The following is a 25,446-nucleotide window of genomic DNA, read 5'->3' as shown; positions in this document are numbered from 1 at the left end:
CCAGTCTAGTTCAGAGATGGACTTATGATAAAGCAGCTGCAGAGGCTAATACTTATGCTATGCCTACATTTTTATTTATACCCTTCAGGTTTCCTTTATGCTCAGAATTGCCCATTTGTAGAAGTTATACAGAAGCAAATGCAGCAATTTTTGTTGCAGTATATTCCAGTGTCATAGCAGCTCAGCTGTGTTAAGGGCATGAGCATTCATTACCTGCTGAGCTTCAATTTGTGCAGTGAAAAACTGAGACAGACACAGTCTCCTTACTGTCCTGCATACAAGGAAGGAAGAAAACAACACAGCAGAATGTACAGCACAAGAGCTCTTTTCCAGCACTAAGCCAGTCCCTTCCTCACACTGCTGTTTCACTTTTGGTTCCCCACTGCTACCCAAGCGTGTTCAGGTCAGCAAAAACTTATCAAGTTTCAGAACTTCTTTCCAGGAGTGTCTGTCCTGAGGTGCTGGTTATGTGCTTGCAACTACGCTGCTTAAACCTTTCACTCCAATCTGGTAAACACGTTATTAAGTTTTCTGCTGAGTTTCTGTCAATGCTTACAGTTTCCTAAGTCATTCACTGAAATGCACATAAACTGACCACTGATCCAGTTCTGTCTTAAAGTACCATCAACATACAAACAGAGATGTTAAATAAAGTGTCACTTGAAACAATCTATTCATTTGAAAAGCTCTCAGACTTGAATATTTTTAGTGGTAACAGTCTGGCCAGACTGTAATCAGAAGTCCTTATTTCAGCTGCGATGGAGTATTTTTTCGCCCTTCACAGTGTCTGATATGATGATATGTTTTGACTCTGGGAGAAAACCAAAGCCGATAACACATGGATGTTTTAGCTAGAATGAGCAGCATGGGCTGCTGGTTCTCAGGGACTGTTTGGACATCAGTCTGCAGGTGGTGAGCAACTGCTTTCTGTATCACCTATTGTGCCAACATATTTATTGCTGCTATTTCTTTCTTTTCTGTCTTTGTAAATAAAACTCATAGGCTGAGCTTTTTCGTGTGTGTGGCTTTTTCCACCCCCCCCCAATTCTCTCCCTCTTTGCAATGGGAAAGAGGGTGAGATGAGCACAAGGCTGTGCAGTGCTCAGCTGCTTGCCAGGTTAAACCACAACAGCAGGCAGCTCCAAATGCTCATGCAGTCAGGAGCCACTTACTTCAGCAGAGTGTACAGAAGCTCTCACCTCACTAACAGATGTTTAAGTGAAAAGTGCTAAAAGTCCCTTTTATCAGTTAGAGCAAAGCTTGGTTTGCACGTGTGGTTACCAATGCATGTATGCCAATCTCAACTGCCTTGCAGTCATCTTTAGATTCCTTCCCCTTTTCCCAATACCCAGTTTAATGCCTCCATTCATTTCCCAACTTGTTTGTGCCCTTCAGGTTTCACCAAGCAGGTAGCCTTTGTGCACTTATCAAGTGCAAACACAGAGGGCCAGGCTGTACTGAGACATGTATCATGTTCCTGAATGTGCAAGACCACAGTCTTTTCCTCTTCCTGATTTCTCAGGGATTTCTCATCGTAACTTTTTGTGATGCCTATATGCTAGCCAACCAGCAATTAGTTTCAAAAGCAAACAGAAACAGTCAACACATTGTAATTAAAAATATAAGTGCTTAAAAGTGAGTCAGAAGTGTTATCCTCATAGTTGAGCACAAATACTATCTGTTCACACACTACGTTCCCTCAGCCCTACAGTCCCCCTTCTAGTCAACCAAACAAAACACGACTTCCTACTGGTACCTCAGAAAGCAGCACTGATGAGTAGCCACATAACCACCCTCACCAGAGCTTCTTTTACCAACACACCAAGCTCCTCTAGATCACTGGGCATGTGAAATATTCAGAGGACTGCTGAAGAACCATTGCTCATAGGTGGATGAGCTCACAGCACTTCATCTCGCTGCTTTAGTACTGTGTGTTTACCTGTGATCTGAGCTCCACATAAACTCACTGTTCTCCTTGCAGGCTGCTACAAACTTGTTCACTCCACAGAGGCAGTGTTTCCCTGCAGAGGCTGCACGGCTGGGACTGCCTGACTTCTAACACAGAAAGAGCAATTGCAGATATTAATTGAGGCAGGATGAACAGAGCACCATACCCTGTTTTAAGCACATTGCAATGGGACAAGCATGAAATTATGGACAGATTTAAGCAACACAAAGCACTTCAGAACAAACATTTAGATTTAAAAGTTTTCCTGCTGTTTTAGGGCAAGAAATAACTCTGTTTGCACTTTATAGCCTTTCCTAGAAGACTAGAAATACACTAGCACATGCCAAGGAGTGGAGCTACTAACTGGTTGTATGCTTAACAAATACCTGAAAAGACTTACAACCTATTTGGAGGGGTGGTTGTTCAAAAGGAAGACTTATTTTTTAAGAGTTCATTACTTAAAAGATGATTAAGGATTCAGAGATATACTGTCCATTCATTTATTAAAAGCCAGAATTACAACCAGTAAAAGCAAGAAACCAGGACTTACACGTACGTGCAGCACCTCCACATGCAAGCTGTTACAACCCCTGCAAATGCAGTGAGGTACTTTATGTGTATATAAGTATACTAAGTAAGGTATGGGAGTAGTTACAAACAGGACATCGTTTAACTCGGTTGCTGCAGTTACGGCTACACAACACTACTGACAGACACCAACAAAAGCAGCTCAGAGCCAAAATTAACAAACCAAGACATGATCAAAGCTTGATCCTATTCAACCACGGTGGGGGGGCTCTCACAACCACCTACACTCTCCTAACTAAAAGAAGGACCAACACCATCCAACAAGCAGCCATTCAATATCTGCCTGATAATCCCAGCGCAAGGTAAGTTACTGAGCAGATATAGCCTAGAAATGACCAATCTGTGCCGTTCTGCTTATTCAAACAGCAGCAGGTAGCACAGCCGAGCTTCTCCTTGCTCAGAGCCACATCCGCAGCCCGTTAAACGCTACAACAACGGAGTGAACAAGAACACGGGCGAGGTGAGCAACGAGACACACTTGAACTTTTCCGCACGTAACCTCCCGCAGCACTCACAGCAACCAAAGCCGCACAAAACAACCCTGAGAGCAAACACCAGCTCAGCCCCGCGTATCAAAGTAACCCCCCCCCAACCCACAGCCGGGCCGGGAGGCCCAGCTCTCCACAGCTCTGTGCCGGGAGGCTGAGCAGAGCAAAGCCTGTGCCACCTCAGGGTGAGGAGAACCAGATCGGGACCCACCGCCGGGTAACGGTAACGGCTCCTCCGTGGCCATAAGGCCCGGCCTCGGAGCATCGGGCGAGCCCGGGCCCAGTCGGTTGGACTCACCTGGATAACGAAGGTCCCTCCTGGCCTCCCCGCCGGGGGGAAGCAGCTGGAGCATGGACGGCCGGAAGGAGCCGGGTCCGCACCGCGCCCCCGACGACAGACAAAATGCCAGCGGAGGCCGCTAAGCGACGTCACTTCCACCGCCGGAGCAGACGAGAGACGAGCAGAGCGGCCGTGCTCCACAGCGCCCCCATGCGGCGGGATGACCGTCCGTCCGTCCGTCCGTCTGTCTGTCTGTCTGTCTGTCCGTCCATCCGTCCATCGGGATGGAGCCCAAAGCCCGGCCGCCCTCGCTGTTGCTGGCACAGCAACGTGGTTGGAGCAGGTGATTTCTGAGCTCCCTTCTCCGTTAATTCCCCCCCACACACACACCCCCCTCCCGAACCCATCCTGAAAACTGTGTTTTTGTATATCTAAGGAGAATCAGTAGCACCCAGGGTCGGGTTGGGTGGGTTCTGGGTGCTGATGGAGATGTGGGTGTCCCTGTGCACTGCACAGAGGGCCTTTAAGGGTCCCTTCCATCTCAGGCTGCTCTGTGATCAAGCCATGAGATCTGCTTAGCCTCCCAGGCACATCCAGTGTTAGTGGTGCAGGTAGCAGAGAGCATGAGCTCCAGGCTCTGCAACACAGAGATACCTCCAATCTCTGAACCCATGCCCAGCCACCAACATAAAAACAACCTCCAGAACCCAACAGTGTTCTGGCAAAGTCCAGAACCTCCCTCTAAAGGGAAGGATGCGCTTCAGAGGCACGACTCTATAACACCCACATGTTGTTGCACACGTGTCAGGACACCAAAGCAAGGAACAAGCAGTGCAGATTTGGATGGCGTACAAAAGAGGCATAACAAGGCAGGCGAGGGTGGTGAGCATCTGCCTGGTGTTTGCAAGGGGAGTGATAGATGGAAAAGAGCTCAAAGTGCTGCAGCTGAAGGAATCAGCAGCCTGGAGGCATTACAAAAGGGAAGAAGAAGGGAAAAAAAAGAGATAGAGATTCAGGATGTAGTAGGTGCAATGTAATTAGTAAACTAAGCAGAGACACATTAGTGATCTGTAAATATTTGAATGAAGGGAGAAGACTGGTGACACAGTAAGGATTCTAATGGGGGTAAAATTAAGACAGGGCATGTTTAAGCTGAGAAACTGAGTGGAAAGCTTTTGAATAGAGAACCGTAGGCTGGAAAATTGTCTCCCTAAGGAAAGTGGTGAAAGCTTTATTGCCTGAGACTTTAGATGCCAGATTTAGGAGAAACACCAGGGGGAAGATTCTGAATTTACAGTGAAAATGGGCTGAAAGATTAGGAGAGGAAGAAGAAAACTGTGTTAGTGATGTCTCCAGGAATGTAAGGAGTACAGACTGGCTCTGCCTTATCACTCTCAGACTGTTGAGACTTCTGAGTCTCTGTGGAACACCTCTAGAAGTGATCGCAGGGGAAGCACAGGAGGTTCTTTAGCTACAGAAGAGCCTGGAGGCGCAGGCTGAGCTTCCAGGGGACAGTGACATTGCCTTTGCAGCACTTGTGCTTCCCCAAAGACAATAGGAGGAAATTAGCTCAGTGCTTGCTTGAGACATGACAGTGTCTAGAAAACAGTGGGAGTGACCCTGAGCAGTGCTCCCACGTCAAAGTAAAAGCTGGCTGCAAGGCAGCTGTTGCAAGTAAATGTTTCCAGGTTTTTTTCCCCCCTTATTGGGTTGTGCAGCATCCGCAAGCAAGTCTGGATGACATCCCTTCCTTCTGTTGTTTCAGTGCACCACTCAGCTTGGTACCATCGGTAAATTGCTGAGGATACACTCAGTCCTATCATCTATGTCACTGATAAAGATGTTGAAGAGCACCAGAACCCTGCAGGATACCACTTCTCACTGCCTCCACCCAGACACAGAGCCACTGACCACAACAGTCTGGCTGCAAATGTCCAACTAGTTCCTTATCCACCAAATAGTACACCCTTCAATCCCATATCTCTTCAATTTAGAGATAAGGATGTGATGTGAAACCTTGTCACAGGCCTCACACAAGTCCAGGTGGGCAACATCAGCTGCCCTTCCTTTGTCCGCCAGTGCACGCTGAACTGGGACCATGGGAAACGCATCCAGTGTACCAGCAAAGCAGTGGCAATGCCCCACGGATCCCCAAGGAGCTCCCAGAGAAGGAAGAAAGAGAAACATTTCTTTTGCTGCTGGATTTGCCAGGCAATATTGGCTAATTAAGCAACAGTGCCTTGCAGCTTAATTAGAATTAAGGGCACAATCAGCATGGGGTTAGAGGAAGCATTTGTGAGGTTAGTTCATGGTTTTGGAATCAGTTTTGTTGTGGGCTTTTTGTTGTCATTTTTGTTGGCTTTATTTCTACTGGAGATTACGTGGTTGAGTAAGGACAGTGTAATGCTGAATTACTTCAAGGCAGATGGAGGCAGTGCTGTGTCCTACCACGTCGGTGGTGCTCAGCTCAGAGAGAAGGAACTGCAGGTTTGACTTTAAACACACACTTACTGGTAAAGCCTCAGCTTACTCACTTGGGATTTATTTTGATTTTTATTTATTATTACATATATATATATATATATCCTTCTTTTTTCAAGAGGAATGTTTCTGAATTGGAGGAAGAGGAATCCTCCCAGCCTGGCTCAGAATTGAAAACAGAAATGTTTTTAAAGCCACTTGAAGTTACTGACCACAACTGCCTACTCAGAGACAAAGCTGAAGGATTTCCTGCAGTGTGTGAGGCTGTGCAGACCAGGATTACCATTGTTTCAGAGCTGCCCTGTTGTTTAAGAACTCAAAGAGCTCAGAAGTAAAAGATCTTTTCCAGTCCTACTTGGTACTGCATATGATTTAACAAACAAACAAACAAACAAACAAAACCCCGCTTCCTAAAGCAATTGTCACTTTGCATATTAGCATGATAAGAACAGTGTATCACTTTGGGATTTCTTACCCACTTACAGAAGTGCATGCTTGAAGCTGGCCACTGTTTTCATGCTCAGCACTTAGTTTTAAATCCTTTTTCTATAGATGGAATTTGGATCCTCTTATTTCCAAGGGGAAGCAATTGATCAGGCTGTGATGAAGCGTGCACATCCTGTGTGGTTGAGCACTGAAACAGAGAGCAATGAACTGATCTGTCCTGCCTGTGCGGCATCTCACAGCATGAGTGGTGGCTGTGGGAACATCATGAGAAGCTTTGAGCAAGCACAGGCATGTGCAGGTGTTAATACACAGCATCTCCAAAAATAAGGCTCAGAGCAGAGCAGCTGATGTAATCTGAAATCAGGTTGAAGAAGCAAAAGCGTCCGCAGGCCATTGTGTCATTCCCAGTTGGGTAATTATTTCATAATATACAACAGAAGAGAGGTCCAGCTGGCAGCCTCCCTCCCAGCTGTGTGCAGCTCCTCAGCACCCGCTGTGACCTCCGTGGAAACACTCAGCATCTGTCAGGGCAGAGGGCAAAGCCCAGAATCAAACATTTACTCAGCCAAGTGCTCAGACTGGTGTGCTCCTGTCTGGGCAGGACCTTTGTGTTGTGTTCCAGAGCTGACATCCAATCCCCACTTTGGAAATGCTGCACTGCCTTGAGATACCAACAGCGAGGAGGGATGTCTGGTTGTGCTGCAAGGCATCCTGCCCATGCAAATGTGTAACTGAAGGGCTGAGTAGCCTTACTGACAGCCCATTTGCTGCATAAATCTCATTTATTTGACTTTCCCTGCTCCCATCTAAAGCCAAACTGCAGGACCTGACAACCAGCCCTATTCATACTGCATGTGCTGCAGATGGTTCAACTGTGGCACACAGCTTGCATGCTGTTGGTGGGTATTTTTTCAGCTTACACTCCCAGCCCTATGAAGAAATAGACAGCCATCTTTGGACACCTCTGCAGTCCAAGACTGGCCCTGCTGATGTCTCTTGGGCTCTTTGCTGATGGACAAATGAGTTACAGACAGGACCCACCACCTGCATTGTACTTGCAGAGGTGTGGACCTCCACAGCCTGATTTCAAAACTGGTGAGGTATTGCATGGCCAAGTAGTGCTGAGGGAGTGCCACTGCCACAGGAAGTCTACCCAAGCCTTGAGTCATCATAATACAATACAAAGACCTCAGACAGTGTTAGCTGAGTAAGTCCTGAGGCTTTCATAGACAAACAGGGCTGGCAGCATCCTCAAGCAGTCATCTGTCTTCCTATCTCAAAGCATAATCAACTCTCCTTAGCATTATAAACGCTTAGGCAAAGCATTTCTGATCTTCTCTTAAAAGCCTCAAGTGATTAAGGTTCCTTAATTGTCAGGTCACAACCTCCAGTGCCTTACAATGGCTTTCTTGTTAAACAGTTCTCTAACATCTGCCCTTATGTGTTCTGATGCCTCACAAAGACTACATACTTTTTTCCCCATCCCCAAAACCTTATTGGTTACTGTAGTTAGTTAATTTTCCTTCTGAGGAAAACAGAAACCCCAGATTCTCAGGCAGCTGATGCTGTGACAGTTCAACCCGGCTCTTTACTTGTGTGAGCAGTGGAATTCAGTGTGTGAAACCAGTAGTGTAACCCCTATGAAGGAAATAAGTTAACTCCTATGAAGGAAACAGTTAACACACTCCACCTGAAAAGCAAAGCCCCAAATAAGGAGGGATCCTAAAGCTCTGAGTCAAAAATTTCCCGCTCACATCTGACCTAAATCTGCCCTCCGTAGTTTAAAGTCATTTCTCTGTCCCACTGCTGTCACTCTGGTATCAGCTGGGATGAAATATTCGCACCACATGGGGGGGGGGGGGAAATAAATAAATAAAAATAAGAAGTTTGAGAAGAAAAAAAGAATTTTATTGGAAAAAAAATAGGTGACATTTACAAATGCGCTGCTACATGAACCACTGAAGAGAAGAGCATGTTTGCTGAAAGGTCACAGGCGTGCCATCCAACCATGATAAGAGTAAGGCAGAAGGCTGCAGAATATACCAAGCCCAAAATGTTTTATTAGTGCAAATAAATAGACAAGAAGGAAATCTGCTATTCAGGCCACTTCAGATGAACTAGAGTCTTTCCAGTTCCAGGAAATCATCAGTCATCTCTTCAATACGCATTGAGACCTTTTCCTCCAGGGCATTCTGGCAGGAGAGAAAACCAACAGCGCTTAGTGACTGCAAAGCAGTTTTTATATATATTTCTTACATCCACAGCAATCAAATCTTAAGATATTATTAGCACCGATTAACCCAAGCATCGGACTAGTCACCTATGGAGAAATTTGGATATTTGGTGCAAATGAAGCACTAAATATGCTCAGTGGCCTTTACACTGTGCCCTAATAGGATATCAGGCATCTTCAAGTTGAATTACAGAATGCATGCACCCAACAACAGCCTGGCATGCTGGTAAGGTGAGCTTGCACTACAAAAACAGAGGAAGTATCTGAGCAGTCTGAGCAGTCCCATCTGAAAATGTACAGGGTATTTAAAAATGTGATTAGAGATCACCTTTGAATGTCTTACCATTTGTGCTGTGTCTAAGAGCAAGTAAATACTAACACAAGGAAACAAAGATGGCTTTTATGCTCAAATATGGACCAGCTCACTCTGGAAAGCTTCATACAGACCTTCCAAACATTGCTAGATTAAAAATTTCCCCAACAATGCCTGCAGATTACACATGCATTTATGAAATGAGCATTATGTTCTATAGGGAGAAGTCCCTGTTGCAGTCTATGAGGCAGCTGTTCAATAAAACATGGGCCTTACTACACTTTTGAGAATTCAGGAGCAGTACAAGTTTTGGAACTAAAAAGCTGTAACACAGTTGAGTGAATAAACATTCTGACAGATGAAACAGACAAAAAGCCAGAGAGATATATATCCAATCTCCATCATGTCCAACTGCCTCAGCACCGTTAGGTATCATTCCTCCAACAGTTCCTCCTAACAATATGCGCTGCTTCTGCCTTACCAGAGTAAAATTTCCCTCTAGAGATCATTAAGACTACAAACCGAGGTTGATAAATCCACAAGCAATTAATGCATATAAACTGTCTTAGTATGACAGCACCCATTTAAATATTTGTGAAAGATAAAATCTCTTACCAGTTCTCGTTTTGCTTCTTCAATCTTCACTCGTGCAAGGGGAAGACTCTAATGAGAGAAAATGGCATGAAAATCAATATTTCAACTTGAATTACAGAGTTCCTGCATCATTGCAAGACTCTAATTATACGCCACAGGGGAATTCAAGGATAATGAAATCAGTTTTGTGTATGCTTTTCACATACGAAAGGTACTGACATTAAAAGGCTATTACAAGCTTTGTTTGAACAATCAGATATTTTTCAAAAGTCTGGTATGGCCTAATATCTTAAAAATTATCCACTTTTCCATATTAGCCAATCAACAAATTAGTTTTTAAACACATCCAGGAATGAATTTTCATGAGCACAATGTGCTTTTAGCACAAACCATCCTTCATTCTGTCTGCACCAGAATCAGGGCATGAAGGCTCTCCCTGTCTCCTCCAACAGGGAGATGGGGGAAGGAGGAATTGGGAAACCTAATGCAATTTGAACATCCTGTTTTGCTTGAGATGAGGCAGCTGCTTCTTTGACTAAGATGAATTTAAAGGAGAAGCAGTCATACCCTCCTGCCTTCATTCTTTTCCTCATATTAAGATGTGTTGAGGGGCAAGATCTCTATGGAAGGGTAGAAGAGGTAAAGAGAGAAGGGTGGTCCAGCAGGCAGGTACCTTAGTTCACAACAGAAATGATGCAGTTCATCACAATTTTTTGTGCAACTTTCATTAAGGTCCTTTGTTTCTCTGTACCCCTGTGCTCCATTTAGAAACACTGGAACAAGCCTTTTTCACCTGTCAGAGTCTAGCCATTAACACACGCTCTGGGGTTGTCAGACAAGGAGGTAACAGGAGCAGCATTAGGTAATTCAAAACTGTGACTATTTTGCTTACTGTTCTATTTACTAAACCCAAAACCCATTCCACTATTTGCTCCGCTTTTTACCAAGCCTTGCTGGAATGTCAGAGCCAGTCCTTAATAAAAGTAAAGGCAATTTTCCCAAGGAGATAAAAAATATTTGAGTTTAGCTGTCCAATGCAATTCAGATAGCATGGTACAGATATCACACAAAGCCAAGGCCTTTCTGCACCCCCCGAGACTAAGGCTCTGTTTGCCCATGATTTCTTTAAGCCACTATGAAGTTGTTTAGATAATTGCTCTCAACTGAAAGTCTGTAACACTGGTTCTTCTTATCTGAAGTGGATAAAATCCTTTTTACAAAAGGTGCTTTCCAGAGCAGCCTGATTGTAACTCCTGGCATGGTGACCAGCAGCAGAAAAAGCCAGAATTTAAAGTGATGAACAGAAGGACAAGGTCTCTCAAAACAGCAATTCAATCATTTAAAAGAGACTGTACGCTTTTTTTTGTGTGTGTTGTTTTTTGTTTTCCAAAAGGGCTGAATACCCAGGACTCTCAGAAAGAAACCAAAGATGATGATGGAGCAGAGCACAGTGTTCATACAAGATGCACTACATGTTTAGGGGACAAAGTCTAATTTGCATTTAGGTGTTTCTTCCTAAATTTATACCCTAATATGTTATATATACTTACAAAATTCTGTTAAACTTGATAATTATATTTTCTAATTTCCAGCTAATTTACCTTGATGCTGAATTCAACCAGCCAATCTGTTGAGGTCATATTCCTACACATTTTGTTAGAACAAAGTTTATCTGGCAAGCATACAATTATTTTTTGGCTTTGCTTAATCAATAAATAGCCTTCTGTTGAAATAAAGTCTTTAGTTAACACTGTTGACAAATACTTAGCAAGCCTTCTAGCCACTCAAATATATTAAGAGCTCCCTTCATATTGTGAAGTCTGTTAAAATTAATTTGATTGCAAATATAAAAGAACCATGGAAAAAATAATTACAGTAGGCAGATTAAAATAGCACTCAAGTTTCTTCTTCACTTGCACTGTTTCTTCCTGCACTTCAGCCAGTTTCTGTGAATAGAGCAAAGTAGATTATATACTATAGTCTTCCTTGCATTTCATTGATTTACACCACTCCTACATTTGCAATTACCTACAGCAATTTGGAATGCAGAGATGTTGGTTACAGCTCTTGTGATCTTTCTCAAAACATACAGAAAACTAAAGACCAACCATTCACTCAGCGTTGAGTCACTTAAACTCAGTGCAAGTTTTACACTGAGGTATTTTCTTTTGCTTTCTGTAAGCACACAGTATTGTTTCTAACAGCAAAACCACCTGATCTCACCTCCCTGAAAGGAGAGGAGGTTTCAAAGGAAGCCCCACCAGGCAAATGACTTTCAGAGTTAACATGACTGCAGGTCACATAGAAAACAGAGCCAAGAAAGTAGATGCATTCTCCTGCTTATGACTTATTTGTGAAAACACAGTTTTGCACATGCCCCAGTAAAAGGAAACCCCCTACACTTGTACTGCTTTGGTCATCCTGTTAACTAAAGGAGGTAGTTTCTCCTGGAGGCTGAAAGTTTATCACATTACAAAGCACTTAACTCTTTTCAAATATTCAATATGAAGTAAAAATAATTTAAAAAAGCATTTAGAATAGGAAGTCATTCATGCTGCCTATTTGAACTGAGTTCTTGGCAAAACTCGTAGTAACACCAGCAAGTCAAATATGCCCTTTTACTCAAGTTGTAGAAGATGACAGAGGTAAAATAAAGTCTAGAAAGTTCCCTATGCCACTTTGTACATAGAATTCCAACTCAAATGACTTTTGGTTAGTACTATTCTCAAACGCTGAGCAATGTCAACATTGCCACCTACTGCTGCATTTGAGAATGACGCTCTTAAAAAAAATAAAAATCAGGGAACCTACTTTCATTGCTCAGGTTAATAGGCAGAAAAAGCAATGAGGAAGCATTCAAGTTCCCATTACAGTAATAGCAAATAATGTTAAAGAGTGTTGAGCACAAAACACAAACATGTTACAGGTGTACAAATACATCAGCACAAAGCAGGAGAATAGCTTGCAACTCCAGAAGCATTTTTTCTTTTAACAGGTTGGGCTTATGATTTAGCCCAAAAAGCTGTGTCTAAAGTCACACGAAAAAGGCACACAGTGGTTCAGGATCTAGGATTCAGTCAACCTCCTCATCTTGTTCAGAAGCATTAGAGGGAAGGTTTACTTTGCACAAACTAGAAGCAATCACCCAGATCACTTTATCTAGTAACTGCAACGCATAGGCAGCTATGCAATGAAATATATTCCACAGAATATCCACTCTGTCTAGAAAGAACATGGATCATTGTAGAAACCTCCATCCTGTACCTACCTGAGACAGCTTCATTAATGGCTCATGCATCAATGATTCTTGCAACCCGATGGCAATAAGCTTCTCCTACAAACAGAAAAAGAGCTCATACAAAACTGATCACAAAATGTAACAGAGAGGAGAAAGATTTTGCCATTTTGAGTGAAACAGGCAGACAAGAACACAATTTAGTGAGATTACAAATATGTGCCATTTGAATCATAGCTCTAGATGTTACATTAAATCAGTTGCTACTAAAATTTATACCATGAATAACTAACTAATCTTTACAGAAAATTAGTGGGAGAAAAGCACATGGCAAGGTTAGGAAGAGGATTCTCAGTAAAATGTCTCAACACTAATGCAGTGTTTTCTATCTGGTATTTGTCAAGATATTGAAAAGCATCCAGGTGAGGTATTGGAACAGGTTTCCCAGTTAGGTGGTGGAGTCACTGTCCCTGGAGGTGCTCAGGAGAAGAGGAGATGCTGCACTGAGTGACACAGTCTAGAGAGGTCATAGGCACTGGCTGATGGTTAGACTAGATGATCTCAGTGGTCTTTCCAACCTTAATGATTTGATGATAAATAAGGCATTCATGTATCCATTGTCATACAGGAAAGGTACAACTTCTGCCTTCAACATTTAATCATTTATTAATCTCAAAAAAAGTCTCAATTTCAACGCAGTTTACCTCAGTGAAGCATATGCATAACTTGTCTGTATACCCTTACACTATGGTACATCACAATAGGCATAAAGTAGTCTGAGCTATTAACGTTTTCAGTTACAGAAGGAAAAGTATCCTCGCGTTTACCATAGGATGTTCTGGAGAAGGGGCATGAAAATAGCAGGAACAAATGAAGTCTGGTAATTTGTCCTACTAGACCAGAAACCCTAAGTCCAGGAGATTAAGAGGCTCCAGGAATGCCCTTAACTACAGTTTTGGACCCAACCACGACTGTTGCAACCTGTGACAGCATTATGTTAGATAATTCTTTCTACCTACCTCAGCAGACTTAATCCTAATACTGATATCTTCAGACTTGTGTTTCAGGAACTGCAGGTTCTGAAGTCGGAAATGGGCTTTGGCTTCTTCTACCTCAAGATCTTTCTCTGCTTTTTTAAGATCCCTTGAATAGAAAAGAAGCAAACACTCACATACCAGTACACACATACCACTTGGTCACCTATGCTCAAGCCGAACTTCTTAACACAACCAACTCCAAAAGGAGAAAATGAAGAAAACGTTCACACCTCGCTGTGAGATTCCCCAGAGGAAATGTCCAGGGAAATATCCATCCACCTTCAGACTCAAAATGGCCACACTCATACTTAATGCTCTCTAGAGGCTCCTCCTAACTCTTGCAGTTTTGTGATTTGCCTTCAACCTCAGCAGAAAGCAACGGGTGGAAGATGACAGCCTGCATCTGAAAATTGCTTGTAAACTCTTTCTAGTTTAAAACAGATATAACTGTATCCCAAAACATCACAAAGATCCACAGTATCGCTCACATATTTTCCCTTTTTTCATCCATTACTTACATCCGTAGCTGATTTTCCAGCGCCAGTGTAGCAGTCAGTTTGTTCCTAACTTCAAGCAAGTTCAGTTCCAATTCTTTGTTTGTTGTTTCTGCTGCAAGCAGTTCAAAACTCCTGTCACTGATGGCAGAGAATAAGCTGTCGAAAAGAGTGGGAAGGAACAACTCAGAATTAGTATTGTTGTTGTTTCCCCTCCCCTTACCACAAAGCACTTGTTTTTCCTCGGGTTATGATATATCTGGTAACCTGCAAGTATTTAAGAAGGAAAAAAAAAAAGTTATATCTCTGAAGATATTTGCTTTCTATAAGTAACAAAATTTTATTTGGAAGGGAAAACAGTCCAGCAACCTAAGCACTGGGAAAGGCTAAACAAGACCTGGCATTCTGGAAAATGAAACAACCAGGCCTAGAATAATTGCATGCTCCACTCACAGCTTGCCAGGCTGCCTATGAGAGAAACTCTATTTAGTCCTTGTGCCCTTCTGGTACACAACCAGAAGTGTCTCAGTCACTTACTCTTCCCAACAGTTCATAATTGCTTACTCCTCTAGCTCAGGAAAGAGCAGTAAGAGCAAAGCTCCAAAACATGATTAAACACACACACACACACACAAAAAAAAAAAAAAAAAAAAAGCACTGGATTTTAAGGCAGATTTTGCCTTCTCCTTACAGACAATGCTCAGTGCACCTCTGTTGTTAAAGTCAGACAGAGATTCCCAGTGTGGAAACTCACTTTCAAATGGCTGAATTGGAAAAAAAAAAAAACAACAAAAACAAACAACAACAACAACAACAACAACAAAAAACAAACAAACAGGGAAACAGCACAAATCATCAATTCTGCTGCACAGTGGGATAAATTACCTGGCAAGAGAAGTGTCCTTTGTGTCAAGTATCATTGCAGTGTCTACCAGAGTTTTAAGGTGAGCACTGCCTTCTTCGGACAGCACGGATGGTGAAAGATCGAAGGTTTCTGTGAGAAAGCTCTGCAGATATTCAGCTTAAAAACAAACAGAACCAAAAAAAGATTTATTTTTAATACTGCTGTTCCTTCAGGTTCTTAGTGAGTCTATCCAAAGCTACAACCCAGTTCTAGCCTAGAAATACTGTTTATGTCTCCAACATTAGGGAAAGAGCCATCACGCTTGTCATATCAAAACCCTATTAGCAAAGGCATTTCCTTGTATCATGGCAGCCCCATTTGCAGAAGAGCTTGCATCCATGCCCATCTGTCAGTATTCACATTCTCTAACAGCCTAAATCAACTGTCTAGTGTCCATCGTTATTAATTTGATGGCAAGTCACTAGAAGAGCTGAAGAAAAAAACGTCAAGTAGGGTATTATAAAACCAGCCTTTTCACAGAAAAGTGCAATTCCTTCCTGAACAAAGCCAATGAACAGACCAACCTTTAGCATCTGTTAAAAACATATTATGGTTCCCTGTGTGTTTTTGAACCGAGTGAGTGGCACATGATTAGACTCACACTCCAAGCAGCATAAGCAAAACTTAACCACTTCACAGCCGCTTCAAACTTCTCAAGTGCTTTCCTGGACAGGGGATTAATATTAGCTCCGACTCTTAAATCAGTTGTAAGGCTGCTCCTCTATCTATCCTGCCAATATCTGAACGCTATGCCTTTTTTAATATTGTTGATCTTCACAGAATCACAGAATGACCCGGGTTGGAAGGGACCTCAAGGATCATGTAGTTCCAACCCCCCTGCCTAGCAGGGCCACCAAACTTACACCTTTACTAGATCAGGTTGCCCAGGGCCCCGTCCAACCTGGTCTTGAACACCTCCAAGGACGGGGCATCCACAACCTCCCTGGGCAGCCTGTTCCAGGGCCTAACCACTCTCCTAGTAAAGAACTTCCCCCTAAAATCCAACCTAAATCTTCCCTCTTTTAACTTAAAACCATTTCCTCTAGTCCTGCTATTGTCAGCCCTTTCCAAGAGTTTACTCCCCTCCTGGGTGTAAGTTCCCTTCAGGTACTGAAAGGCTGTTCTTGTTCACCTTTTAACAAAGTCTACGAGACCACTATGAAAAATCCTCCAAAGAAGCTAAAAACTGGAGTCTTCAACTCACCTTCTGCATCATATTTTGCTGCCCTTTCCTTCATGTCCTCTATCAGAACAGAAGCATCTCTCTCTCTTTCCTCACTGTACTCAGCAAGCGTGTACAAGAGATCAAAGGTCTCACTGTTCTTTTCAAACGGCGGCAGGGACTGACTTCCAAATATCTCTTTTAGCCACGACATAACCTGCCGGAGGAAATAAAATAAAGGACGAGCCGAGTGAAAAGACAGAAAGCAGCAGATAGACGTCAGTAAAGCAATGAGCTGTGTGTGAGAAACCACCCCAACGACATCAGACAAAGCACAAGTGTAAATAAACAGGGGAGGCAGCATCCTTCATCTCTGCTTCGGGTGCTCGGTGTAGCTGATAACACCGTTTCTTTTTCTTATCGCATCTCCCCCCCATCCCCACCCTTACCCGATGAACCTTCTCCACTGAAGACACAACGAAAGGCTCCGGCCTTGAGCCTCCCGCCGCCATCCCGGCCTTCCCCGCGCTCAAGGCCTACTGGGAGCTGTAGTCCTCACTTATCACGTTATATTTCCGTATGGAACCACCCCTCTATCCGCCCCCCATCCCCCTTCAGACGCCCCTCCCCTCACAAGGAGGCTGGTTGTGCCAGCTCTGCTCTTCGTACCGAGCACTCCGTCCATTGGCGGGGCGCTGAGGGAAGATCCCACCTCCCTGAGGGGTGGAGCGAGGCGCCGCCATTTTCTATTGAGGTCGCTCCCTCAGTCGTTCGGCCGCCTCTTCCCTCCTGCATCGCTGTGTTCGCTGCTGCCTCCTCCGCCATGCTGTCTGCCCGCGTGGCCGCCGTCCTCGCCCGCTCCCTGCCGCGGCAGGCCGGCTTGGTGAGCGCTTCTCCTTCGCTTTCCAACCGGGGGTGGGAAAGGAGAGGCGAGCTGCCGCCATCTTGGGGCCGCGGTGACATTGAGGGGCCGCGGCCTACTGAGCGCGGGGCTCACGATGAGGGGCTGCTGTGGGGTTTGGGGTGTGTGTGTGTAGGGGGGTGAGATATCCTTATCTCAAGATAAGGGATTAAGGGATATCCTTAGCTGAGGGGTGGGGTACGGGGCGTCGTGTCCTTTGAAGGTGAAAGCCGCCCCTTGAGGCCCCATGTCGCTGGGCCTGCAGTGAGCGGAGTATTGGGATCAATCCTCATTCGGTGTGTGAAGGTGAATGCAAAACCTCCCCCCCTTGGCTGGGGGGTTGAGAGAAACTGTATTAATGCTGCACTGCATTGCACTGCACTGCAGATTGACTGTAACCCTTTCTAACCCTTTAAGGCATCTGTTATTTCACTGCAGATTGGCTGTAACCTTTCCCAGCATCTCTTATTGCAGCTTTTTTGTGTATCTGTGTGCATGCGGCCTATCTTGCGGTAACCTCAGTTAGGCTGTCCTTGAAAAGGTCAGCCCTCGCTGGGTCTTTCTAAAGAGGGATGCGCCCACGTATTCGTGTTCCTGACCTTGTGAGAGCATCCCCCCTGTTAAAAAGAGGTGTTGCCTGGGAGCTGCCAGAATACTGCAGTGGTGACACAGCGCTGCATAGGAAAAAGCATCTGATAATTTAGAGCAGGCTCCTTTGCTGTCAGTCCCTGCAGGAAAAAAAAAAAAAAAAGAAAGGGCTGGATTGGATGTTGTAACTGCAGCTTTTTGGTGCCGCAGCAAAATGACTCAAAATGGGGACAGGATAGATATGTAAGCCTTACTAAAAAAAATAATATAATCTCCCTTCAAAGCATTGTGCGTGATCAAGGAAACTTCACTGTTACTGAAAAAAAAATTGCTTATTTTAGGTTTCCAGAAACGCCCTTGGTGCAGCATTTGTTGCTTCCAGAAACATCCATGCCTCCAAAATGGGCTTTCAGAAAACTGGTAAGTCTGATGAAGGATCTATGAAGAACGGTCTGTATTATAAGAATATTGTCTGGTAGTTCAGTGTATGAGGTGTGTGTCTGCTGATTAATCCATCAGGATGTTTGTGAACTGCATTGGAAAGCAAAATACCACTTATGGGGTCCCATCCAGGAGGTGTCACTTTAATAGTTGTTTCGAGATATGCCCAAACCAAAAGAATGATTGCATGTTAACTTAAATTCCCTGCTAAATTTCACCTCAGTCTTTGAGTTCTGCAGAATTGTCTGGAGAGAGAAAGGGAAAAAAAAAAAAATATACTTCAAATTCCATTTACTTCTCTGCTTGGTAGGAATATTAAGGAATGGATGTCTTTCTCAGGCTTGCTTGAATTTGACCTTGTGTCCTTGATTATAACTCTCTTGGCTGACAGCATCTCAATGAGGCTGCAGCGCTGCATAGCAGTGTTTGCTTGTGACCCACCTGACACTGCTTAGACTGACTGAGGATACTGTGAAGAAATAATTTTCACAGTGTTCCTTGGGGCATCCTAGCTGAGGAAATAAGCTGAGGCTTGCTACCAGATTTGGGAAGATGGAGAATACCCTTTAAACAGCTTATTTGGAACAATTTGCTTCTTAAATGTATTAAGTGCCTTTAAAATACATTAGGTTTTTGGGTTATTAATGATCTGGCAGTGTTCTGATGTGTCCAGTTCTCTGCCTGTAGAACTAGCATGTCTTCTTTTTTTTAGCTCTGCCTGACCTATTCAATCTGATGACCTTCCAGGGAGAATAATTGCCAAGACTGTAGGGCATTCTGAAGGAAACTGATGACTAAACTGAATGTCTATCCCTATTTTGATTGCAGCTGGTTCAGTTAAGTTGAAGCTGCTTGTATTTGCTGACTGCATAGAAGCTGTTTCTTGTGTCATGCATTGTATTTAAGGGAAAGCATTACTTCCCATGTTTTATAACACAAAAAAGAATGTGTTAACTTGTGAGCACAGGGCAAGCTTACTGAATTCATACTGGGCATTAATTCACTGAATCTGGTTTGAAATATCTTCTAGGCACTGCTGAGGTATCCTCTATTCTTGAGGAACGTATTTTGGGAGCTGACACCTCTGCTGAACTTGAGGAGACTGGCCGTGTACTCTCAATTGGTGATGGTATTGCCCGTGTGTATGGCCTAAGAAATGTCCAAGCAGAAGAAATGGTTGAGTTTTCTTCTGGGCTGAAGGTTAGCTTTCACTAAAGCAAGTTATTTATTGTAGAAGGAGAAAGATGGCTTTTGTAAGAAGAGTCTGATACTGTTTTTGGAATGACCCAGTTCTTTTTATAATGCTGTAATTTGCCTTATGCAGGTAGTCCTGTTCTTTTCTCTTGTTGAATTCCTAGGCAAGATAAATTTATTTCAACCCTGATAATCCTTTCACTTTTCCTTAGTAGGAGTGATGAGTGCTATAGGTGCAATTAAAAACATGATAAATTTAAGATTCATGCAGGTTTTGTTGCCAGTATGGAAGGATATGCATGCATCATATGTAAGCAGAACATTGGTGATTGTTCTAAATTAGATGGAGATCACCAGTGATCCATGTTAATTGCATCAATACTAAACTGTTAGGAGTTCAGCATAGATCTTGGTATCGTTCTTCTCATGATATCATGGTTGTTGATTATCCTAGGGAATGTCCTTGAACTTGGAGCCCGACAACGTTGGTGTTGTCGTGTTTGGTAATGACAGACTGATCAAGGAAGGGGATGTTGTGAAGAGGACTGGTGCCATTGTGGATGTTCCAGTTGGGGAAGAGCTGCTGGGCCGTGTTGTGGATGCCTTGGGCAATCCAATTGATGGGAAGGTAAGTGTAACTATGTCTAACAAGGCTAAATCTTAAGCTTACTTCTGTGTACAGAGATAGCAGTGTGTTTTTTTCCCCCTCCCCCCTCTTTTTTAAGGGTCCTATTACATCAAAGACACGTAGAAGAGTTGGCTTAAAGGCCCCTGGCATCATTCCCAGAATTTCTGTGCGGGAGCCTATGCAGACTGGTATTAAGGCTGTGGACAGCTTGGTGCCCATTGGTCGTGGCCAGCGTGAGCTGATCATTGGTGACAGGCAGACAGGGTGAGTTAAATGCTCAAACTAAAAATGTTTCCATAAACAGAGACTTGTGTTCACCTTTGTACACATATGTGTTCTGCACATAACGGAACTGGGAGAAAAATGGGCAGCTTAGTTTAACCTAACTCTGTGTTATGCAGGAAAACTTCAATTGCCATTGACACAATAATCAACCAAAAACGATTTAATGATGGAACAGATGAGAAAAAGAAGCTGTACTGTATCTATGTTGCCATTGGCCAGAAGAGATCTACTGTTGCTCAGCTGGTGAAGAGGCTCACTGATGCAGGTAACAGGTTTTTTTCTGATGCTTGAGCTTGGCTAATAGTGACATCTTATTGTTGCACTAAATACTACTGTGAACTCTTCCAATTAAAAATACAGATGGAATTCTTTTGTTACTAGATCAGAGAGAACTACTTACTTTTGTGGACAGGGAATCTTTCCAGTGGCTGGAGGAGGGAGTAGGTGGCCTTCTTTTCCCTACAGTGCATTAGAAAACTAGCATGTCAAGCCCTCCAAACTGTTGAATTGCCTCTAAAGGTTACCCTTTGTTTTCTTTTATCAGAGTTTAGGAATTTATTATTGACAGTTAGGCAGGCCTGATTTATAAGCTGTGTCCCACAAGTATTGATGAACTTAACATTTGTTTCGTATGTATGCAAGTCAGTGCGAATGGCAGTTTAGTGAGGAGTCTTTTGTGCCCTAACAGAGATTACTTGATAACTTCCTTTCAGAAACAGTAACGTTTTCTGACTAAAGTGGCTGCATGTGTAACATATATACATATGATTGCAAATGTAGCTCAGAAGAAATTAAGTAACTTATCTCTGGCCTGTTGGTCGGACAGAGTCATGGTTAGGAAGAATATTTCAGTAACCATGAAACATTGTATTACCTCCTCGCAAGAGCTAAAAAATCAGACTCGTTGGGCTCTGAGAGGTATCTAGAGCTTAACTGTGTCTTGAAGTTTAAACCGTACTTCCAAGTGAGGAAGAAGTCTGCAAGTGCTAGATAGTAGCTGCCATAAATTTACTCCTGAAACTTCCTGATTTACTCAGGCTGATATGTAGGTATGTTTTTCAGTGAAGCAGTGTGGTGATGCTGTCTGGCTTTGCTTCAGCAACTAGTACTTTGCACATTGCATTTGTTGGTTATTGGCATGATAACGTAACAAACTTATGGTTCTCTCTCTCACATTCTCTTCAGATGCCATGAAGTACACAATTGTGGTGTCTGCAACAGCATCTGATGCTGCACCCCTTCAGTATCTGGCTCCTTATTCAGGCTGCTCCATGGGGGAATACTTCAGAGACAATGGAAAACATGCATTGATCATCTATGATGACTTGTCCAAACAGGTCAGGAATCAAAGTTTGCAGATGTCATAGTCTAGCATTGGTGCTTAGAGCAGTGTGAACTCCCTAGGCTTGGAAATTCAAAATTTTAAGTGAGCTACTGAAATTTGAGAGATTTCTCTTTGTTACTGTGCAGGCTGTTGCCTACCGTCAGATGTCTCTGCTGCTGCGTCGTCCCCCTGGCCGTGAAGCCTACCCAGGTGATGTGTTCTACCTGCACTCTCGCCTGCTGGAGAGAGCAGCCAAAATGAACGATTCCTTTGGAGGAGGCTCTCTGACTGCTCTGCCTGTCATTGAAACTCAGGCTGGTGATGTGTCCGCTTACATTCCAACCAATGTCATCTCCATCACTGATGGACAGGTAGGACTTGCTCTTTGTATACCAGTACTTCCATGTAGCTCACTGGCAGATCTTAAGGGTTGTTTATAGGCTTCTGAACAAGCTAGTAAGACAGTTTTCTCCTGCAGATCTTCTTGGAAACTGAGCTGTTCTACAAAGGTATCCGCCCAGCCATCAACGTTGGTCTGTCTGTATCCCGTGTAGGTTCTGCAGCTCAGACCAGGGCAATGAAGCAGGTGAGCATGAAACTGCTGTTCGTTATCGCATCAGAGATGAGTAGCCTGGAAAATGTGCTACCCATTTCATTCTTTCATAAAGAATTATGAATACAAAGGGAATTAAGCTTAGGGTTCCTAGAAATTATGAAGTAAGAACAACCTTATGGGATTGCCTTGACATTTCCATTGCCTGCAGGCAGGGAGCAGGAGGTTGAGAGTGAGGGGAAGACTGTCTGCACAGAGGTTTTGTCTGATAAATTCATTGTGCTGAGCTAGTTAGAGAAAATACTCTCTCCCACTTTTTAATCCCAGTGCAGGTTAGAAAGGCCACATCTGGAGTACTTTGTCCAGTCCTGGTCTCTCCAGATTAAAGAAAAAGTAGAGATTTCCTGGAATGAGTCCAGTAGAGGCTGAAAAAGATTATTAAGGTCCTGGAGCATCTCCTCTGTGAGGAAAGGCAGAAGGATGTGTTCAACTGCTCAGTCTGGAGATGAGAAAGCTGAGAGAGAGGGTCTTTCCAAGGTTTATAAATACCTGAAGTGGAGGAGTCAGGTCGGTGGGTGTGAACTCTGGTGCTGAGCAGCAACAGAACAAGGGGAAGTGGACTGAAGCTGGAACACAGGAAGTTCTATAGTAATGCAAGGAAGAACTTCTGCAGAGTGAGAGAGTACTAGCAAAGGCTGCCCAGTGTGCTGGTGGAGTCGTCTTCTCTTGAGGTATTCAAGACCCAGTAGGTAGCCTTCCTGTGTGACCTGCTGCAGGAACCTGATTCGGGGGGTGGGGGGGTTTGGACTCAATGATCTCTGTAGGTTCCTTCCAACTCCTACAGTTCTGTGTGTGAAAGGTAGAAAATCAGCTACCAGTCTTTCAGGGAGGCATAAAATGTTAAAAGGTCAAACAGTGTGGGACTTCTAGGAGTACAGACAGTAAGCTGAACAGACAACTTGTGACAGCTGCCTTCTGAAGATAACCTACTGACTACTAGGTTCAGTGGCTGGAATTCATTGTGACCTGTTTCTTGTAGGTGGCAGGTACCATGAAGCTGGAGCTGGCTCAGTACCGTGAAGTGGCTGCCTTTGCTCAGTTTGGGTCTGATTTGGATGCTGCCACACAACAGCTGCTGAACCGTGGTGTGCGTCTGACAGAGCTCCTGAAACAAGGACAGTATGGTCAGTGTCCAGGGTGCAACGTGTCTGCATTTCCCATTTACCTCTTATGTTGGTCTGTAGCAGCAGTAAGACGTTCTCTGGACATTGCAAATGAAAGCCTGGGCTGTGTTGCATGCAGCACAGAGAAAGCCTCTATGTAATGTTGATGTATTGTGGTAGAAATATTGCTGATGGTATGAATGTTTTCTTTCATGCAGTTCCCATGGCTATTGAGGAACAGGTTGCGGTTATCTATGCTGGTGTAAGAGGTCACCTGGACAAGCTGGAGCCCAGCAAAATCACTAAATTTGAGAGTGCTTTCCTGGCTCATGTACTGAGCCAGCACCAGGCCCTCCTCTCCACCATCAGGTATGATTTGTTATCTTATTTCATCCCAAGAGTACTGATATGAGAGAGCACAGATAGCAATCACTGAACCATGAAGTGAATGTATCCTAGAACACTAGGCCTTCTATGCTGCCTCTGACTGGAGGTTAAATCAGCTTGTCTTCTGTCCAGAGCTCAGCATTTTGCATGCAGCTTCCAGATTAGAAACCCTGCTGGTGCTTTAAGTGAACATACTTCTGTGTCTGTCCTGTAAGCTGATACTGAAATTGCTTTGTGCAGTCTGTTACCAGCAGCTCTTAGTGCTGTAGATTAGGTGCTGCTTACTGCCTGTTACTCAGCTGACTGTGGGGATTGTCCTGCTCTGTGAGCTGGTTCTGGCTTGCTTTGTCCCGAGTTGGATCATGTGCGTTCTCTCTCTGCAGCATAACTGCTGTACTACCCAGCTCAGCAAGGCTCTGCTTTGAGAGTATTTGCTGACAAAATTTAGTCCTTAAACTTCTGTAGAAGGGATGGTAGTAGATTTTATTTTATTTTTTTTTTTCCCTCCTTGGAAATAAATGCGTTGTCAATTCCTATGTCACTTTAGTTTTAACAAAACTCCTTTTTTGACAGGACTGAAGGGAAGATCTCCGACCAGACAGAAGCTAAACTGAAGGAAATAGTCACAAATTTCCTGTCTACTTTTGAGGCATAAACTCTCTATTTGGACCGACCAGGCTGGTTTTGTTGTTATGTGCTCTGACTCCATCAAAGACCTAAACGTATGTGCAACTTGAATGTACAGATCTCACTGAGAATAAAAGTTTCCATGTAAAAAGGCTTGGATATGCTGTTTTCAATTACTGCTTTTTCTTGGCTGGCTACTTTAACAGTGCACTAGAGGAAAGTTACACTTCTCTGGATGCACTGTTGCTCAAGAAACCCTGAAAAATCAGGGGAGTTTTAATTGTTGAGTAGATGAAACTCCCTGTATAAAAGCTACCTGTAGGATTATGTGGCTGACTGCAGTTTTCCATTGTGACACCCGTGGTTTGCTCGTGTAGCTGTCCTCCTTTTCACCAGGTAACTTCCAGAGAGAAGCGTGAAGTCGTGCTCCTCCTCCTGGTGCCTGGCTTTCATAAGATGTGTTCTTTCAAAATCACATTCCTTGTATCTTAGGACAGCTGCACATTTAGAGAATCAGATCTGGTCCTCTGGCTCACACCAGTTCTGAGAAGCTTATTTGGTCACTTTGTGGTTTGGGTTGGGTTTATATACCCAAACATCTTCCATTCCTGACTTACAGGAGTTGATAGGAGGCGTGAGATCCCAGCGTTGCAATGTGTAGCTGGGGGGTGTAGAATCTCGGTTCCACCCCTAGGCTGACTTGCAGCTCAGCTCCCCAGCAGAGCAATGGGGTTTTGTGGCCGCAGGGTGGTGCTGCGAGGCACGGGAATCGTTTGGGTTGTGACGGAGGTTCCTGACAAGCATTGCGGGCTTTGGGCCCTCTTCTGGTGGAAGTATGCATTCCACTTTTTCCAGCGGCCCTGCAGAAACGCTGATCCCACGTTCAGGCAGTGTTGTAGCTGTGATGTGTGGCTGCTGCAGCGCTGATGGTGACAGCTGTGCTGCCCTGAGTGCTCTGACCATTGCTACTCTGTCCTGCCGTCTTTATATTACAACCTCATTTGGGTTTACCTGCCTGTCTCCAAGTGCTCTCTTCCAGTGCTATCAGATCAGTTGGGAACCGTGCACCTGGAAGGAAGGAAAGAGAGAATTTGTTTTAGGATGTGGATTTTAGTGTGCTCGCAAGAAACCAGACTGCACCACAGCTGATG

General features: G+C 43.9%; 3 protein-coding genes across 11 annotated transcripts in view; 1 reads left to right on the top strand and 2 right to left on the bottom strand.

The window, feature by feature from the left end:
- Positions 1-3,432, bottom strand: part of ARK2N (arkadia (RNF111) N-terminal like PKA signaling regulator 2N) — a 41,455-nt gene extending 38,023 nt beyond the window's left edge. For 5 of the 8 annotated variants that reach the window (XM_085528194.1, XM_085528193.1, XM_015848191.3 and 2 more), the window contains exons 1-2: positions 3,323-3,432; positions 1,940-2,055 (exon numbers count right to left, since the gene is read on the bottom strand). The gene's annotated coding sequence lies outside the window, so the exon portion shown is untranslated. The remainder of the gene's footprint in view (positions 1-1,939; positions 2,056-3,322) is intronic. The other 3 variants (XM_015848193.3, XM_015848190.3, XM_015848194.3) reach the window with 1 other exon arrangement.
- A 4,686-nt stretch (positions 3,433-8,118) lies between these two features.
- On the bottom strand, positions 8,119-16,735 carry HAUS1 (HAUS augmin like complex subunit 1). 2 transcript variants are annotated; one of them, XM_015848202.3, is made up of 9 exons: positions 16,654-16,735; positions 16,247-16,421; positions 15,024-15,159; positions 14,163-14,297; positions 13,627-13,750; positions 12,641-12,706; positions 11,247-11,318; positions 9,394-9,441; positions 8,119-8,424 (listed from the first exon to the last, which is right to left on the bottom strand). In XM_015848202.3, the coding sequence occupies exons 1-9, from the start codon at positions 16,714-16,716 to the stop codon at positions 8,350-8,352; spliced, it is 894 nt and encodes a 297-aa protein (XP_015703688.2). In that variant the 5' UTR covers positions 16,717-16,735; the 3' UTR covers positions 8,119-8,349. The 2 variants fall into 2 exon arrangements, with proteins under 2 accessions (XP_015703688.2, XP_085384318.1); XM_085528192.1 differs by lacking the exon at positions 11,247-11,318.
- A 194-nt stretch (positions 16,736-16,929) lies between these two features.
- On the top strand, positions 16,930-24,446 carry ATP5F1A (ATP synthase F1 subunit alpha). The gene is made up of 12 exons (XM_015848201.3): positions 16,930-17,087; positions 18,035-18,113; positions 19,165-19,334; positions 19,783-19,956; positions 20,054-20,220; positions 20,358-20,506; positions 21,427-21,578; positions 21,712-21,936; positions 22,044-22,151; positions 23,158-23,302; positions 23,500-23,650; positions 24,242-24,446. The coding sequence occupies exons 1-12, from the start codon at positions 17,028-17,030 to the stop codon at positions 24,321-24,323; spliced, it is 1,662 nt and encodes a 553-aa protein (XP_015703687.1). The 5' UTR covers positions 16,930-17,027; the 3' UTR covers positions 24,324-24,446.
- The last annotated feature ends 1,000 nt before the right edge of the window (positions 24,447-25,446 follow it).

This window comes from Coturnix japonica, chromosome Z (genome assembly GCF_054131305.1).
Source record: "Coturnix japonica strain WE chromosome Z, WE-NBRP24, whole genome shotgun sequence".
Taxonomy (NCBI): Eukaryota; Metazoa; Chordata; class Aves; order Galliformes; family Phasianidae; genus Coturnix; species Coturnix japonica.
This window is presented reverse-complemented; position numbering and strand designations above follow the sequence as displayed.

What these genes read in the sequence shown, in the direction of transcription:
- HAUS1 (XM_015848202.3), bottom strand. Translation starts at nt 16,716, where the DNA reads ATGGCGGCGGGAGGCTCAAGGCCGGAGCCTTTCGTTGTGTCTTCAGTG. An exon ending in TTAGGATTAAGTCTGCTGAG is followed by an intron (nt 12,707 to 13,626) that starts GTAGGTAGAAAG and finishes TTCTGTTTGTAG; the next exon opens with GAGAAGCTTATTGCCATCGG. An exon ending in CATTAATGAAGCTGTCTCAG is followed by an intron (nt 11,319 to 12,640) that starts GTAGGTACAGGA and finishes CTCTATTCACAG; the next exon opens with AAACTGGCTGAAGTGCAGGA.
- ATP5F1A (XM_015848201.3), top strand. Translation starts at nt 17,028, where the DNA reads ATGCTGTCTGCCCGCGTGGCCGCCGTCCTCGCCCGCTCCCTGCCGCGG. An exon ending in TGCCGCGGCAGGCCGGCTTG is followed by an intron (nt 17,088 to 18,034) that starts GTGAGCGCTTCT and finishes TGCTTATTTTAG; the next exon opens with GTTTCCAGAAACGCCCTTGG. An exon ending in ATGATGACTTGTCCAAACAG is followed by an intron (nt 21,579 to 21,711) that starts GTCAGGAATCAA and finishes GTTACTGTGCAG; the next exon opens with GCTGTTGCCTACCGTCAGAT.